Here is an 18,460-nt window from a genome sequence, read left to right as displayed (position 1 = left end):
GGGAAGAGGGTGCTGCTTCCAATAGCTCAGATGAGGAGCATCCACAGCAGACATCGACATCGCAACAGCTGTTATCTGGCAGGCCCGGAGCACTCCAAAGACAGGTTCCAAACATCAAAAGAGTTGCTGGACAGCTTGTCCAGAGGGTCAAAAGATCACAGCGTGCTAGGCCGCAAAATGTCTGCCAAAGTAGGAAGAGTGCAGTGTGGCACTTTTTTGAACAAAATCCTCATGATCAGGCCAAGGTTATCTGTAAGAAGTGCGCAAAGACCTTTAGCCGAGGGAAAAATCTGAAAAATTTGAATACCAGTTGCATGCTTAGACATTTAACCAGCATGCACTTGCAAGCGTGGACACAACACCAAACCTCAAGTGCCACTGATCACAACGAAGGTAGTCAGCAACGCTACATTGTTTCCCCCACTGTAAGCCCACCGGTTAGCACAGCAGCAAATGTTGAGGTGTCGTTGCAAGACCACAGCAGTCAGGGAATCCCACTGTTATATCAACGAAAGACTGATTCTAGGCCATCAGAAAGAACACCAACTCCATCACCATCATCAACCCTCTCTCAGTCCGCCCTGTCCACCGCTACTTCCACCATATGCAGCTCTCAAGTCCAGCTCACCCTCCCAGACACTATGAGTAGGTCAAGAAAGTACTCAGTCTCTCATCCGCGTACACTGGGTTTGAACGCCCACATTGCCAAACTAATCTCGTTTGAGATGATGCCCTTTCGGTTGGTGGAAAGCACAGCTTTCCGCGAACTCATGGCCTATGCAGTACCACGCTATGACCTACCCAGTCGCCACTTCTTCTCTCGCAAAGCCATCCCAGCCCTCCACCATCATGTGAAAGACCGCATTGTCCATGCACTCAAGCAGTCAGTGAGTGGAAAGGTGCACCTCACAACTGATGCATGGTCCAGTCGGCATGGCCAGGGCCGTTACGTGTCCATCACTGCGCACTGGGTTAATGTGGTGGATGCAGGGTCCACAGGGGACAGCGGTGGTGGGACAGTGCTGCCTAGCCCACGGTATAGGAAACAGTTGGCTGTAGGCGTTCGACCCTCCTCCTCCTCCTCCTCCAGAAGCGAAAGCTCGTCCACAGAGCGCAGTCGTACGAGCACTCCATCTGCAGCTGCCACTGTTGCACACGATGTGTCCCCCTATCGAGCAGCTAGTGGAAAGCGTCAGCAGGCTGTGTTGCAGATGATGTGTTTGGGTGACAGACACACCACCGAGGTGCTGGCCGAGTACTTGAAGCGACAAACTGAGTCATGGCTGGGCAGTGTACATCTTGAGGCAGGCAAGGTAGTTAGTGATAACGGCCGTAATTTTGTGGCAGCCATAGCCCTTTCAAAACTCAGCCACATACCTTGCTTGGCTCACACCTTGAACCTGGTGGTGCAGTGCTTCCTCAAAAATTATCCGGAGTTAACAGCCCTGCTCCAGAAGGTGCGAAGACTGTGCGCGCACATCCGCCGGTCGCCTGTACACTCCGTTCGTATGCAGAAGCTGCAGCGATTGCTCCACCTTCCCAACCACCGCCTCATTATCGACATTGCAACAAGGTGGAACTCCACCCTGCACATGGTGGAGCGGCTGTGCGAGCAGAGGCAGGCCATAATGCATTTGTGGGAGGATACACGGCCAGGCACTTTGAGAGCAGACATGGAGTTGACAGGTGTGCAGTGGTCGAAGCTGAAAGACCTTTGTAAAGTCCTTCAGTGTTTTGAGGAATGCACACGGCTGGTAAGCGCAGACGACGCCATCCTAAGCATGAGCATCCCACTTATGCGTCTGCTCATGCAAACTTTGACGCACCTTAAGGAGCAGGCGTCTGCAGCCAATGTTGATGAGGAGGAAGAGGAGGAGGGAATCCTTGATGACATTCAGCCATTGTCTGCTCAGGGACCTCTCCTGGACGAGGTGGAGGAAGAAGAGGAGGAGGAGGAGGATGATGGGGATGATTACTTAGGGGAGGAGGATGCATCTCGTGGGGCAAGTGAAAATGTTGGCGTGGCAAGGTCTGGTACAGGGTTTGTGCGTGACTGGAGGGATGTGGATTTGCCAGAAAGTGCTCCTCCAACCAGCACTCGCAGTGCATCATTGACACCGGGAACATTGGCCCACATGTCAGATTATGCCTTGCGGATCCTAAAAAGGGACCCCCGCATTGCCAAAATGATGAACGATGACGACTACTGGTTGGCCAGCATCCTGGATCCACGCTATAAAGGCAAATTACAAAACATCATGCCACAGGAGAACCTTGACCTAATATTGGCTAATAAACAAGCAACTCTGGTAAATCGGTTGCTTGAGGCATCCCCAGCACACAGCAGCGGTGATGGTTCTCACACGAGCCGTACGCGCCGGGGGCAGCTTGGCAGAGGTGTTCGTGGTGCACACAGCAGAAGTGGCGTTGGAGACAGGGGTTTCATGACAATGTTGTGGACTGATTTTTCAAATACCGCTCACACAACTGGTAATACTGCATCGATGGAAAGTGACAGGAGACAGCAGTTGTCAACTATGGTTACAAACTACTTTTCCTCCCATATCGATGTTCTCCCACACAGGTCATTCCCCTTTGACTATTGGGCCGCTAAACTGGACACCGGGCCTGAATTGGCCCAATATGCCTTACAGGAGCTCGCTTGCCCAGCTGCAAGTGTGCTATCGGAAAGAGTCTTCAGTGCAGCTGGATCAATCCTGACAGAAAAAAGGACCCGTCTGTCAACCCAAAATGTGGATGATCTAAGGCTAGTTTCACACTTGCTTTTTTTTGCAGCGCGTTTTTCCCGCAAAAAAACGCATTAAAAAAACGCATACAAAAGCATACAACTGCTGCGTTTTTTTCAAGCATTTTTATGAGCATGCATGAAAAAAACGCAGCGTTTTTATGCGTTTGTATGCGTTTTTAGTGCGTTTTTACCGCGTTTGCGTTTTTTCCCAACATTAGGTGGCCCCTCACACTAACCCAAACCATGACTTTACTAACCCTAACCCTGACCCTAACCCTAACCCTAACCCTGACCCTAACCCTGACCCTAACCCTTAACCAAACCATACTTAACCCTAACCCAAACCCTAAACCCTAACTAACCCTAACCCTAACCCTAACCCTAACCCTGACCCTAACCCTAACCCTAACCCTAACCCTGACCCTAACCCTAACCCTAACCCTGACCCTAACCCTTAACCAAACCATACTTAACCCTAACCCTGACCCTAACCCTAACCCTAACCCTGACCCTAACCCTTAACCAAACCATACTTAACCCTAACCCTGACCCTAACCCCAACCCTAACCCTGACCCTAACCCTTAACCAAACCATACTTAACCCTAACCCTGACCCTAACCCTAACCCTAACCCTGACCCTAACCCTTAACCAAACCATACTTAACCCTAACCCTGACCCTAACCCCAACCCTAACCCTGACCCTGACCCTTAACCAAACCATACTTAACCCTAACCCTGACCCTAACCCCAACCTTAACCCTGACCCTGACCCTTAACCAAACCATACTTAACCCTAACCCTGACCCTAACCCCAACCCTAACCCTGACCCTGACCCTTAACCAAACCATACTTAACCCTAACCCTGACCCTAACCCCAACCCTAACCCTGACCCTGACCCTAACCCTAAACCCCCTTAACTAACCCTAACTCTAACCCAAATCCCTAAATTCCATGGTTAACAAAAAAAAACGCATGTGCAAAAAAACGCATACATGAGCATGCCAGTGCGCATGTATGCGCATCCATAGGCTATAATGGCCATTTTTAGCGCAAAACGTGCGTATATGTGCGCATGCGCTTTTTTGCAGGGCCAAAAAATGCAACATGCTGCGTCTGGAAAATACAAACGCACACCCCAAAAAAACGCAGCGCATGAAAATCGCATACATGCGCTTACCAGCGCGCAGGTATGCGCACCCATGTTAAATATAGGGGAAAAAACGCATGCGCACGTATGCGTTTTTTTCCAGCGCAAAAAAACGCAAATGTGAAACCAGCCTTACCTTCATTAAAATGAACCACGCATGGGTTTCCAAGGATTTTGTCCCACCTTCCCCTGATGACACATAGGGTGACAGAAAAATGGCTTGCTTTGGTCCACCTCTTCCTGGTACTTCACCTATTTCGCCTTTTGCATCAGCTGAATGTCCAACATCAACATATGCCACTTTCTAAAACTCCCTAACTGTGCTGCCTCCCCCCCCATGGCCGGGGTCACCACCTACCTCACGACACCGTGCGAGTGCCGTTGTCCTGGACAGGTGGGTAGGCCGACTCTTGGGCGCGGGCACTGGCACAGGGTCCCTCATAGTGCAATCAAGTGTCTCTGACGGTGGTGGTGCACACCCGCCGTCAGACACACCGCTGTACTATGAGGGGCCCAGTGCCAGTACCGACGCCCACGAGTGGGCCCCCCTTGCTTGGGCAGGGCCCCAGCATTTGCAATCTTTACCTCTCCCTGCTCCTCCGCTGTGTAATCTGGGCCGTCAAATCCATACTGTGCCTGACACCGTCTGAGCCTGCCTCCTGAGACATATATTTTGAATGTGTACGCTATCCATACATGTTATCCAGGGATACGGTACCCTTTCTAACCTTTGTGCAATCACGTGCAATCCATACTGGGCCTAACACCGTCTGAGCCTGCCTCATGCTGTATAGACATATATTTTGAATGTGTACGCTATCCATACATGTTATCCAGGGATACGGTACCCTTTCTAACCTTTGTGCAATCACGTGCAATCCATACTGGGCCTAACACCGTCTGAGCCTGCCTCCTGAGACATATATTTTGAATGTGTACGCTATCCATACATGTTATCCAGGGATACGGTACCCTTTCTAACCTTTGTGCAATCACGTGCAATCCATACTGGGCCTAACACCGTCTGAGCCTGCCTCCTGAGACATATATTTTGAATGTGTACGCTATCCATACATGTTATCCGGGGATACGGTACCCTTTCTAACCTTTGTGCAATCACGTGCAATCCATACTGGGCCTAACACCGTCTGAGCCTGCCTCATGCTGTATAGACATATATTTTGAATGTGTACGCTATCCATACATGTTATCCAGGGATACGGTACCCTTTCTAACCTTTGTGCAATCACGTGCAATCCATACTGGGCCTAACACCGTCTGAGCCTGCCTCATGCTGTATAGACATATATTTTGAATGTGTACGCTATCCATACATGTTATCCAGGGATACGGTACCCTTTCTAACCTTTGTGCAATCACGTGCAATCCATACTGGGCCTAACACCGTCTGAGCCTGCCTCCTGAGACATATATTTTGAATGTGTACGCTATCCATACATGTTATCCAGGGATACGGTACCCATTCTAACCTTTGTGCAATCACGTGCAATCCATACTGGGCCTAACACCGTCTGAGCCTGCCTCCTGAGACATATATTTTGAATGTGTACGCTATCCATACATGTTATCCGGGGATACGGTACCCTTTCTAACCTTTGTGCAATCACGTGCAATCCATACTGGGCCTAACACCGTCTGAGCCTGCCTCATGCTGTATAGACATATATTTTGAATGTGTACGCTATCCATACATGTTATCCAGGGATACGGTACCCTTTCTAACCTTTGTGCAATCACGTGAAATCCATACTGGGCCTAACACCGTCTGAGCCTGCCTCCTGAGACATATATTTTGAATGTGTACGCTATCCATACATGTTATCTGGGGATACGGTACCCTTTCTCACCTTTGTGCAATCACGTGTAATCCATACTGGGCGTGAGAACGACTGGCGAGCTGTTAAGCAAGCTACAGCACCTGTCCAGACAAGTACAGGGATTCCCTAGCGAGGAGACTTATTTGATTGTTTTCAATGTTGGGACAGCAATTTTTGGGGAGCACTATACTCTGGAGAATGATAGATGGGGCCCACCATACACTGGAACATTCCAAAGGTGGACATCAGACACTGGAGCAGCATTTACAGGGCCCATTATACACTAGAGCATTAGAAATGGGGCCCATTATGTTTGGAGCATTATTTGGGCCCATAAGACAGTGGAGCTTCATCCATGGGGACCAACATATACTGTAGCATTATGTGGAGCTCATCATATACTGTTTCAAACATTATGATTCTGTATGGAGAAATAGATGGGCCTCGTCATGAGATGTAAAAAGTGAGGTATTTTTCATTGTACTATACCGCTATTTCTCTGCCGTATCGGAGCATGATGAGTTGTGGTATGTGTTAAAGGGGCGCTCTTTCGCCCAGGGCACATGAAATCCTGCAGCCAGCCCTCCCCCCCCACAACTTTAGCCAAATAACCCCCATTTTTCAGTGCGTAACTTGTATTATGAAGTTAATTAAGGTTGACAAGCTTAAGAAAGAAGAATTGATGCTTTTGGCATTCAAATGGGCACTGTAGGTGTGTTTCCTGTCCTCCTCTCACTGCCGACTTTTATTCCCCATTGACTTACATTGGGTTTCGTGTTTCGGGACGACCCCGACTTTTCCCTATAATCGGACGATCTTGCTCGACCCGACTTTTGGAAAAGTCGGGTTTCACGACACGAAACGCGACCCTAAAAAACCAAAAGTCGCTCAACTCTAAAGGGCACCAACTCTGAAGAAGATGGCAACTTTGGGAGTGGTACAAGAAGGATCATCTTAGAAAATCTATCACAAATCACCCAGATAACAGTCATTCTCTGAGAGACAGGAAGAATGAAGCATGTGACTGCTGGGGGCGTGGCCTAAACTCCAGAGAGCTAGGAGCTGCAGGAGAACTCCTAGAAGGGTAACTACAGGAAAAGTTACCAAGGTGCATAGACAGGGATGTAAACCAGACCAGGCCAGAGTCAAAGCACGAGATAGCACGACAGTACCAAAGGACTAGACAGAACAGATAGTCAGGACGTAGCCAAGGAGTCAGAAACCAGAGAAACAGATATACAGTACAGAATCAACAGGCAAACTCACAACGGGGGACAGAACCGGGTCAAAACCATATAAGCAAGCTAGAAGACAATCAACAGGCACACAGGAGTCAACTCACTTGGCCAAAGGCAAAAGCATAACTGAAGGGGATTGGAGTTTCCGAGGGCTATAAGAAGCTCTCCCTGAACCAAAGAGAGGCCACAATAATTAACCCCAGGCATGCAGGTCAAAGCCTGCACTGGGCTCAAGACATTAACCCCTGACGTGCAGGTCAAAACCAGCACTGGGATCAAGACACCCATACCTAAGTAGGAAACTCTCCTCTTGTGAAAAGAATTATGCTATCGTGGAGAAAGAATATTTGGCTATCAAATGGGCTATTGACACTCTGAGGTACTACCTGCTAGGCAGAAAGTTCAGGCTAGTGTCACACCATGCGCCCCTGAGATGAATGAGAGAAAGGAAGGGGAAGAATGCCTGGGTAACTAGGTGGTTTCCAGCACTCCAGGACTTTGGCTTCCATGTGGAGCATAGGCCCGGGAAACTAGATGGTAATGCATATGACCTGTCTAGATTTCCCTGTTTAGTGACTGAAGGTACCAAACCAGCCCGACTTTGCGCAGAGGGGGAAGGGATTTGTGAGAAGGTCACAGGTAAAATAATGAAGAGGAGATATGTGTCACTCAGGATGTTAGCCTCAGTGACATGAACCTGAAAGAATGCTCCAGCATACTAAGTGCTGAGAGGGATTAACAGCTGAAGAGTGGTGGAAGGCTGTTCACCATATTTCCACTCCTGGGTGTGCTGCAGAAGGTAAATGTGGAGCCTTTGGACTCATTCATTGTTCGGTGTATCTGGAGATGAGAGCTCCAGAGCTTTGCCCATGTTAAAGAGAACTGAACCCTGTTTTTGTTGCCCTGAGTCTGTGGATCCGCCCTGTCACACAGACTGTACTGTACGCTATTTTGCTTTTCTCGCTATGCCAGAAGGGCCGTGAGGTTTTTTTTTAACCTAATTTTAAACTGAATTATGCAGTATGGTTTTAATAAACCAGTTGAAAGCTTAAACAGAAAGTGTTCCTGTGACTACCTCTTTAAGCAGTCGAGTGAATTGATCCACCACCCACCACCATTTAAAGATTGAAGTTTGGAAGTCTATTAACTCTATTAATATTTATTTTTAGCTAGTAGTATTATTAATATAAAAATATAAATTAATAATCTTATTCTCACTTTCTACACAGGGTGATGTGTCTTCTGTATCTCCTGCAAAATATGTAGAGGTTCTTGGACCACCAGGACTTAAGGTGAAAACTTGAAATTAAAATACGCAATTATTATAAAATTCTACAGGAAACACCAATCCCCTTGTAATGATTATTATACAATTCTACAGGTAAGGCCAATCCTCTTGTAATATTTTGTCCTACTGGGACACTAATATCATTGACACTGAAAAAGGATTTAGCATCAGTGCTATTAAATTTGGATTTTAAAAGCCCATTTTTGCTATGTAAATGGACAGCAGCATGAGGTTGGGACAGCGACCCTGATTCCAGCGATGCGTCACTTTGTTTACTGTGTGCAGTAGTTAAGATAGAGTCACAGTTTTCTCTGTTGCAGAGTTAGAAGAGATCGGAATGTTGAGTGATGTATTATCCCACACCCACCACTGATTGGCATCTTTTTTGTGTACATTGTACAGTGACAGAAAGCTGCTAGTCAGTACTGGAGCTGTGCTTGGACTAGGATGCATGAGGCAGCTTGTCCTTTAGTGATAATCTCCTGCTGATAAAACACTGATTGTATTCAAACAGGAAAGCAAATTCCAGTAAATGACACCTCTCTTTAATCAGGGTCTCTTCCACTACATCATCATACTCTGGATTACATATCAAAAACCTGCTGCCAAGTTCCCTTTAAGGCTTGCATAGACAAAATAGATTCAGAATGTACTATTCCAGTGACTACATTTATGTACACCGGATAACGGCTATATAATTTACCATTAGTTTAAGTTCTCAACTAACAAAGAATAATTGTTGTAGCATATAATATATTCTGTGTTTTTATTGTAGGGTGAGAAGGGAGATCCAGGAGAGGTTTGTATACAGATACGTGGCATTGTGATAGCAGCATAATTAATGTCTCATTAACTAGGTATTTACCCTACTTATAATTTCTTCTTATATTGGAAGGGGTGTAATTTGTGCAATGACAACAGTAAGATCGAAACTATTGGTCCTCCAGGTCCTGTTGGGCCTCCAGGTCCACCAGGTCCTCCTGGCTCTCCTGGGGTCATAATTCCATCAGAAGCAAAGAGCCCTACATTCTACCATCATGTAAGTTTTACCGTATACTGCATATTTTTATGAAATTTTTATGTTAATATCTTAGTCTGATGCCCTGTAAAGCATAATATAATGGGATTTTTTTTTTACTGTCTATCAGAAAACGTTCTCCATCTTTGCTCTGAATGACCACTAATTTCAAAGGGAACTGTGTACTGCTGACTTTCTCCTGTAATGCTGACTTTCTCCTGTGGTGTCGATTTCAGGGAAAATTAACACTTAGTGCACAGATTACAGCCGATTACGACAAAAAGGGATTGCCCAAAAAGTACAACCCTTTTAACATTTTGTTTTTTTACAGAATGGCAGATCAGAGTTATATGGATCAGTACTGTATTCTGTGAGTTCTCGCTGCTTTTTTTTGTTATACAGTATAAATTCATGAATTGTGACTGTATATATTGTGAGGGGTTGACACGCTTGGCTGCTTCCTCAGGTAGACACAGGAACACTTTGGTGGTGAAGCACCTGCTGGTTTATTGAAGTCAGCATACACCAAAGGCAGGGTTCACAAAACAAAAACAGAGCCTTTAAACGGAAAACAAAACAAATAAAGTATAACATAGTTCTTTTCTCTGCAGGTTTCAACCTGCAGGCACCTGGCATTGTCCTCTGCTCCTTCTTGGAGCTACGTGGTAGTACTTCCTCTCCCAAGACACCACTCAGACTGTCTTACATGTCCAGGTATTTAACCAGGACCATATGATGATCACATGATTGTGACATCACCGCAGGTCCTGCTAGTACACATGCCAGTGTCCGCTGCAGGAAGAGATATTGTGAGCACTCTGCCTTCCACTCTGAGTGCTCACATAAAACCAGCCCATGTATGCAGCTTACTTTAACCCTCCCAACACTTAGTGTGCTTGAGGAAAAATAACCTGGATTCATACCACTGACGCCAACATGCGCAGTGACACATATCTCCCCTCATACACTGTGCCAGTGACCCTGTCACAATATATTTATAGACAGTACAAAGAGTAGCGGCACTGTGGTTAGCACCTAAAAATATTCAGGAATATAGCTAGCTTTCAAAAGTTAACAAAAAAAAATTCTTACTTAACTTCAGTGTTTGTCCTATTTCAGGTCCTTTACAACTTCTAGCATATTGTGATTAATATAGGACCTCAGATAACATTGGATTTGCATAGAAGCTGATTGTTATGAGGCCAATTCAGAAAAAAGTTTGTATGAAGCGGTGTGCACTGACGAAAGATGAGCTCATCCTATAGCTTGAAACATATTTTTGAGGCACTGATGTCACAGGTTTTCTGCAACAGAGAGGGGCCAGAAGACCACGGTGTCAGATTTATTGTACTCCTGTACTGATTAGAAGCACTTCACCATCATATCAAACAGTGAAGGTTTCTGCTTGGAGTGCTTGGGTTAATCTGTTCAGTTGAGAGCTCCTGGAGCTTGCCTGCTTTGATGGTCTGAGCTCTTCAGTGTTGACCACTCCCCTTTGCTATATATACTGGCCTATGACAATCAGAGATTTCCATTGTTAGTTTCACACAGCCTGGGTCTAGAATTGGAAGTGTTGGTTGTTTGAGGAGGCATTTGGAGTGTTGTTCAGAAGACTGTTACTTGGTGATTTGTCTCTGTGCATATCCTCATCCTTTCTAACTTGGTTTCCATCTTTTACTTCCCGTTGTTCTAACCTAATGGTTTGTGAGTGCATATTTGTATGATTGGTATTTTCATTTATCCCTGTATGTCTTCCGTTGTTAGTCTGTTTTGTGTATTCTTAAACACTACAACACCCCACTTCCCTTGGTAGGGGAGGGGACAGATAAAGGCTGATTTAGGAGCTCAGCAAGGCATGTGGCCCCATGTCTTCACCATCAGAAGTATTCTGGGGAGCAGGGATAGCTAGAGCGTCCCTAGCTTTAGGGATAGGGAAGGAGCGCCTAGCCCCGAGATATCCTGCAACAGCGCTGTGACAACTAAGCTTGGAAGTTGCACTTAAGTTTTGAGAAACAGTTTTCCAGCAGTTACACTTTAGCAAAAAGGGTTTGTGGTTACATTGCAGATACAGCATCTGAGTACTCAACGGACAATGCAACAGGGGATTGGCAGCAGTGACAGGAACAGTTACTTAACACAGTAAATACTTCACAGTCGGCTAGGTACTCATTCACCGTGTTCAAAACCTTTTCCCTCCTTGTCAGACTACCCTGTGCATCAGAGCCTGGGCACTGGGAGGGTCTAATGAGACCTCTGATAATGTTCCCCTGCCTCTGTTGAACCTGGGGTGTTCCAACCTCATCTCCCATCCTTGTTTGCCCAAGGATCTATGACCTTTGGGTTGGACACAATGACCCTGAACTTACCTTCCAACTCTAACATTCTATGATTCTATGAATACCTTACAGCAGACAGTTATGAGCTGGCAGCTTGAAACATATACTGTTGCAAATCACTCTCTTAAATTGGGGCATTTTGGCTTGTACTCACCCGTTATTGGTTTTAAAGCTGGAAGCGGTCTGCAGCTACTTCTAGTATCCATGACCACTTTTAATCCTGGAGCAGTTACTCAGGTCTAAGTGCCAGCAACAGTCCAGAGTAGGACCAGGTATAGGTAGCAGACTGAAACCAACTCGTTGAAGTTCAGAGTCTCTAAATGGCAAGCCTAACCCCAACGACAGATCCTTCCTCACTGTGCTAATGCAGGTTCGCATTGACTTGCTACACATTGCCCAGTACACACTCTCTAACTACAGCAAACTAACTTTGAGGTGCTTTTATATATCCTGGCCCCACCTAGAACAGAGCCATACAGAGCAACACTCCACTCCAGGGTGAAAATAACTCTGGGAGACCTGTAAGTTACCCACTGTTGCACTGGGAGAAGCCGGCTAGGAGGTGGAGCAGGACTAATCCCATGGCCGGATATGTTTCCCAGCTGGAGCGTTTCCATCGTGCAGCCAGTCTGCACTTTATGCTGTAAGCGATTTGAAATCACATAAATCGCCGGACAAGTTCCCGTAAAATAGCACAAATTAAATAAAATACAGACATGTTGCAATACAAAATCAGTACATATCTTCTGTAGTGCTAAATTTAGGAAGTAAATGCTGACTCTCTGCACAGGGCCCCCCTGGAATCCCTGGAATCCCTGGCCCTCCAGGACCTCCCGGACCACCTGGAGTTGTTTATCTAAATGTAAGTTTGATTTTCATGACTGAAATAATAGCTTTCTGTTATACTACACTGGGATTTGTGCCCCCTAGAGTAACCAAAAATAAGCAATTATGAACACCAAGAGTGACTCCATAGCAAAATCTTACTATTGTGTGAGTTTTGCCAACTAGGCCTATCCCTCAACCTCTGTTTCTTAAAGTGCATTTTATCTGGAGTTGCTTCTGCACAGGTTGTACCCACCTAAAAGTAAAGGGGAAAGGACTGAGGACACTATGACAGCCAAATGGTCTACCTCTGTGGTACTTATGCCCTTAATTCCAAGTACTTATACTCCATCTATACAGAACGTGTGCACCTCCACTTTTATTGTACTGTCAATTCTTTGGTTAACATTGCACGCACAGGAAATATTATTAATAACATGTAATAGATTTCTTGGAAAACATTCTATAAGAAGTAGACTTTGGTGAAAAAGCGATTACCTAAAGTGTCATCTCCAAAAGAAGATTACTTCTCCTGGACCTTGCGGCCAACTATTTCCACTAGGACCCACTAAAAATCATGTAGTGTTCTGTTTGGTTAGTTCTATCCTTTTTACTTGCACAGATCACTTGCACATCAAAGATTAATATGACTGATTTCGAAATCTGTCTTCTCATATATCCTTTTGCCCATCAAAAGTCAGAAGCGTCATATTCCTACTATTTACATTGTGCTAGGGTTTATTCCTATGTTTAGGAACAAATAATGTTTTGCATATAAAGTGTTACTTCTAATCCTTTCTTTCTGCAGAGAGTCTTCCCTGTCCCAGCACGGCCACATTGCAAGGAGACGGTAAGAAGAGCAAGTGTGGATTTGTATAATTTAAAACACTTACCCACTATAAATGCGAGATGCCACCATTAAAATTGAAACTAATAGGATGGAGTGCAGGATTTAATGACTTAATATGAGCTATGATAAATAAGTTTATCTTTTTAAGTGTGAGACGCCCTTTGTGATCACTTGTGTGATGACATGTCATTTTTTTTTAAACACAGAATGATAGACTACAGGTAGTCCCAAAATTTACCCCCAATTCATTTTACACAGGTTCCTAATGAAGAGTCTGAAGACCGAGGTAAAGATATCTACTTTTCGATAATTATTTTTATTGATACATTCACATTATTTGTAAATGCATTCATTTATTGTTCTGTCACCCTCCACATCTGTTGCCATCAGACGCTAGGCCAGCTGAAAAGAGTCATCATCAAAAGGTAAGAATGGACATTATCTCCATTATTCCAGGAGAAAAAACGTTCTCACACCTATACCACCAATACATTTGTATCGATTTCAAGACTGAAACTATTTAAGCAACAGATTCTATTTTCTCAGATTCTCACTTTTTGGGATACAGCGGCTCTAACTCTTGTACAAAAGACCGTCTGTGTGTAGAGTCTTATTGGAAATGCTGCAAGGGAAACAAATCTACAAATTAAATCTCTTAGAGAGAAGAAAAACTCACTAGTGTCACCTCTTGGAGGTAGCTACCTCATACTTCAATGTCCAACCCTTGCAGCCTTGCAGCTTTACTCTAGAGTCAAGTGGCAGTAACTAGATAGTCTTCCTTCTTTTTTAGAGAAAGCTAATTTGCAAACTCTTCTAAATCCTAAGTTTATAGCCAGACTTTCATTTGCTTATGGCAAAGATTCAGTTTGTTACACTATAATTCTCTCCCAAGTACCCTGGCCAAGGTAGACTTGCTTTTTGGCACATAATTGACACCCAAACCTCTCAACCTATGCCCCTATCAATGATTGGCATCTGCTATGGTGAGAGTAGTAGACTTTTTGGTTGAATATTGTAATGGAGGGGTAGTTGTAATATTCGTAATGTTCTAGTTTTAATATTTTATTTGAATATCTTTAAAATGATCTATTACACAATGTTTCATTGGAGGGAAGAGGGAATGAAATTGTTTTGTATGGTGCAACAGATACACAGTTGGGTTTTTGCAAACAAAGATGAGATGTCTCAGGCTTGGGAGGATGTAGCAGAAGGCAGCCTGGTGTACGTGAAGGTACCAAGTAGTGCTTTCTTCCGGACCGATGTGGGATGGAGTAAAATTATGGTATGTTCCAAACAGACACTGTTTTAAACGTATATATTGTACCTAATATTGTTGCATATATGCCTCATATTTATAGTGCTAGTTACAAATGGCTGTATATGGGTTAACTTCTTTTAGTTGGAAGAGTTTGAGCCCATTTTCTCAGCTGATGAACCCTTATTGTTGGAGGAAGTAATGGTGAGTAATCGACGGAGACCTGCAATGAGTGCTACATTTGCTTGTGAAAACTTTATTATTATTAACAGTACTCTCTATTGTCAGGAAGAAGACTCTGATAGCCATGATGATATTGTAGCAGTGCTGCCGAGCATCAGCCCCCGAATTCCTTCAGTAAGATTTCCTCATATGATCAAATTTTCTTCTGCTCTTACAGTAAGGTGATATTTTTCATAAAACTTCTGACATGGCATGATAAAAGCCTTGAACAGTGCTGGCATACACCATTTTCTAGGGCTAAGGAGTATAAGATGTCTGCTGGGTAATATGCTTCCATCATTATTTGTCATCTCTGCTTGTGTCTGTATTTCTACAGAACCTACAAGAGACAAAATGAGCAAAACAAAAACCCTGCTGTAACTAAATAAGTAAAAATCAAACGTGCATTTAAATAATACAGAGTTCTTAGTAATACTGTTTTTGATCATAATAGCATAAAAGCCATCGCACCATCGACAAGGTGACTCTACTTGGGGCGGTCCTACACTGTTCTAATATTAAAAGCCTTACCATGTGTCAAGGTTGACCTCAGTGTGTGAATATGTGCTGACAAAAGGACCAGGACCCAACCAGTGGACACCAGACAAGGGAAGCCTTTAAATACAATTTCCAGCTCAGGAGAGGAAGGCCACACCCCGGCTTGCACAGAATGCAAAAATACAAAGAAAAAGCACGAAAATTGAGTTGGTTTGAGTTGGTATTTCTACAGGCCATACATTGTACATGCAGGTGCTTCTCACAAAATTAAAATATCATCAAAAAGTTAATTTATTTCAGTTCTTCAATACAAAAAGTGAAACTCATATTACAGAATGATCTATTTCAAGTGTTTATTTCTGTTAATGTTGATGATTATGGCTTACAGCCAATGAAAACCCAAAAGTCATTATCTCAGTAAATTAGAATACTTTATAACACCAGCTTGAAAAATTAATTTAAAATCCTAAATGTTGGCCTACTGAAATGTATGTTCAGTGAATGCACTCAATACTTGGTCGGGGCTCCTTTTGAATCAATTACTGCATCAATGCAGTGTGGCATGGAGGTGATCAGCCAGTGGCACTGCTGAGGTGTTATGGAAGCCCAGGTTGCTTTGATAGCAGCCTTCAGCTCGTCTGACTTGTCGGGTCTGGTGTCTCTCATCTTCCTCTTGACAATACCACATAGATTCTCTATGGGGTTAAGGTCAGGCGAGTTTGCTGGCCAATCAAGCACAGTGATACTGTTGTTTTTAAATCAAGTATTGGTACTTTTGGCAGTGTGGACAGGTGCCAAGTCCTGCTGGAGAATTAAATTTCCATCTCCAAAAAGCTTGTCGGCACTCGGAATCACAAAGGACTCTAAAATTTCCTGGTAGACGGCTGCGTTAACATGGGTCTTGATAAAACACAGTGGTCCTACACACGCAGATGACATGGTTCCCCAAACCATCACCGATTGTGGAATCTTCAGACTAGACCTCAAGCAGCTTGGATTGTGTGTCTCTCCACTCTTCCTCTGGGACCTTGATTTCCAAATGAAATGCAAAATTTACTTTCACTGAAAACAACACATTGGACCACTGAGCAACAGTCTAGTTCTTTTTCTCCTTGGCCCAGGTAAGATGCTTCTGGCATTGTCTATTGGTCATGAGTGGTTTGACACAAGTTATACGACACTTGTAGGCCATGTCCTGGATACGTCTGTGTGTGGTGGCTCTTGAAGCAATGACTCCAGCAGCAGTCCACTCCTTGTGAATCTCCAACAAATTTTTGAATGGCCTTTTCTTAACAATCCTTTCAAGGCTGTGGTTATCCCGGTCGCTTGTGAACATTTTTCTACCACACTTTTTCCTTCCACTCAACTCTCCATTAATATGCTTGGATACTGCACTCTGTGAACAGCCAGCTGCTTTAATAATGACCTTTTGTGGCTTACCCTCTTTGTGTAGTACATCAATGACTGCCTTCTGGACATCTGTCAAGTCAGCAGTCTTCCCCATGACTGTGGAGCCTACTGAAACAGAATAAGGGACCTTTTTAATCGCTTAGGAAGCCTTTGCAGGTGTTTTTGCTAATTATTCTAATTTACTGAGATAATGACTTTTGGGATTTCAATGCCTGTAAGCCATAATCATCAACATTAACAGAAATAAACACTTGAAATAGATTACTCTGTAATCACTCTATATAATATGAGTTTCACTTTTTGTATTGAAGAACTGAAATAAATGTACTTTTTGACGATATTCTAATTTTGTGAGCAGCACCTGTATATAGTCCGACAAATGCAGATGGAAGTTGAATAGGCACATTTCTTAGTAGAATATCTCCTTACATAAAGATGTATGCCAACCTGGAAACAGTCAGCTGTGCTCACTGACTATACATTGTTATTCCTATGGAGGTGGATGACATGTTATTTTTCCTGCTCTCCGGACTCTATTTTAAAATGCTTGATTTCCCCAACAGTGAGAAGTTACTAGGTTGTCTTCTTGGCAACAGCAGCTTTCATTTATTGTCTGTGTCACAATAGAGGAAAGTCATAACAGAACCCCAAGGAGGAAACCCGTGAGCGGCTGGCCAAGTGACCAAAACTCTATCCACCAAACGCAGCCAAATGGCTGCAAAACAATGAAACAAAACCACACGTTTAGTCTAACCTTAAGTTCAGATTAATGTAGTTTTGGAAAGTATGAGGTCCGCATGCACAAATGACAACACATGGACCATTGTACACATGCACTATTTGCTTACATAGACCTCAAGTCAACGTGGATCAAAAATGACAAAACGCCCTAGTTTGTTCCGATTCATTGATTACTCTAGTGCATGTGAATAGACAGCTCCTGCACCTGTTTTCTAAGTAGACTATGTGGAGACACCGGGGTCAGTGGGCGCTCTCCTCCGCTGGCCTGGCTGTCTTTAGAAAGACTGCATGGACCATGGCTCATACCGCTGAACGCCTGCGCTCTTATCCCGTGGGCAGAACACTACTCAGGCAACACATGGAGAGGTTAAAACAATGTGGCAATAATTTATTGAACCACCGACACACAATAGCATACAGAACAGTCCCAGCAAATACTCAAGATGGTGCAAATTACAGAGTCTCACCCTTCAATGGACTCACTGGGATTAGAGCTGCTTCCAGTGTCGCATACCCCTAATAGTGGCTCCACGCTTTTGTCGGGCCCCCACAGCAAGGAGGTAATGACAAGCTTAGGAAGCTAACCGAGAGCAGTGAGGTATATTGCCAGGTGACCCGATTGTCCCAACCTGGATTCTTTAAGACTTCTCTGGGGTTTCAGTGATAGTTAATAAAGTAGTCATGTCATGTGTGCTCCCAGCCGGGTCTGTAGTACTAAGCTGAGATCCTGGGAGTCACACTGACGAGAACAAAAAGTCTCTTTATACTGAATAGTTCTCAACTGGCCTTTAACCAGCATCCAGAGGTCAGAGAGAGATGTGATTGAGGCCAACCTGCATTGTTCAATTATGTAATCTATTTGCATAGTTTTTCCTCCTCTGTTTGGGAATGCCAAGGAACTGGCTGGCATAAACAATGTAAGTAATCAACTTATCAGCACACATCATGGTTCAGTGGCAATGCCTTACTATTTTGTGAAGATAACAGCAGATAAACTGTAGGAGATAATATATTAGAGGTAAATATTCATCCTATAAGAAG

General features: G+C 44.2%; 1 protein-coding gene across 1 annotated transcript in view; it reads left to right on the top strand.

The window, feature by feature from the left end:
* The window catches only part of LOC141086506 (uncharacterized), an 82,321-nt gene that overhangs the window by 47,229 nt on the left and 16,632 nt on the right, over window positions 1–18,460 (top strand). Inside the window, exons 9-19 of the mRNA XM_073572625.1 lie at window positions 8,206–8,268; window positions 9,040–9,063; window positions 9,160–9,303; window positions 9,614–9,652; window positions 12,409–12,480; window positions 13,252–13,293; window positions 13,552–13,579; window positions 13,684–13,718; window positions 14,441–14,575; window positions 14,693–14,752; window positions 14,837–14,905. Of these exons, the coding sequence (XP_073428726.1) occupies window positions 8,206–8,268; window positions 9,040–9,063; window positions 9,160–9,303; window positions 9,614–9,652; window positions 12,409–12,480; window positions 13,252–13,293; window positions 13,552–13,579; window positions 13,684–13,718; window positions 14,441–14,575; window positions 14,693–14,752; window positions 14,837–14,905 (711 nt within the window). The remainder of the gene's footprint in view (window positions 1–8,205; window positions 8,269–9,039; window positions 9,064–9,159; window positions 9,304–9,613; window positions 9,653–12,408; window positions 12,481–13,251; window positions 13,294–13,551; window positions 13,580–13,683; window positions 13,719–14,440; window positions 14,576–14,692; window positions 14,753–14,836; window positions 14,906–18,460) is intronic.

The sequence above is a fragment of the Dendrobates tinctorius genome, unplaced genomic scaffold (assembly GCF_039654945.1).
Source record: "Dendrobates tinctorius isolate UK_male_01 unplaced genomic scaffold, ASM3965494v1 ptg000032l, whole genome shotgun sequence".
NCBI classification, from domain to species: domain Eukaryota; kingdom Metazoa; phylum Chordata; class Amphibia; order Anura; family Dendrobatidae; genus Dendrobates; species Dendrobates tinctorius.
The sequence above is the reverse complement of the archived record's forward strand: the minus strand, read 5'-3'. Positions and strand labels throughout refer to the sequence as shown.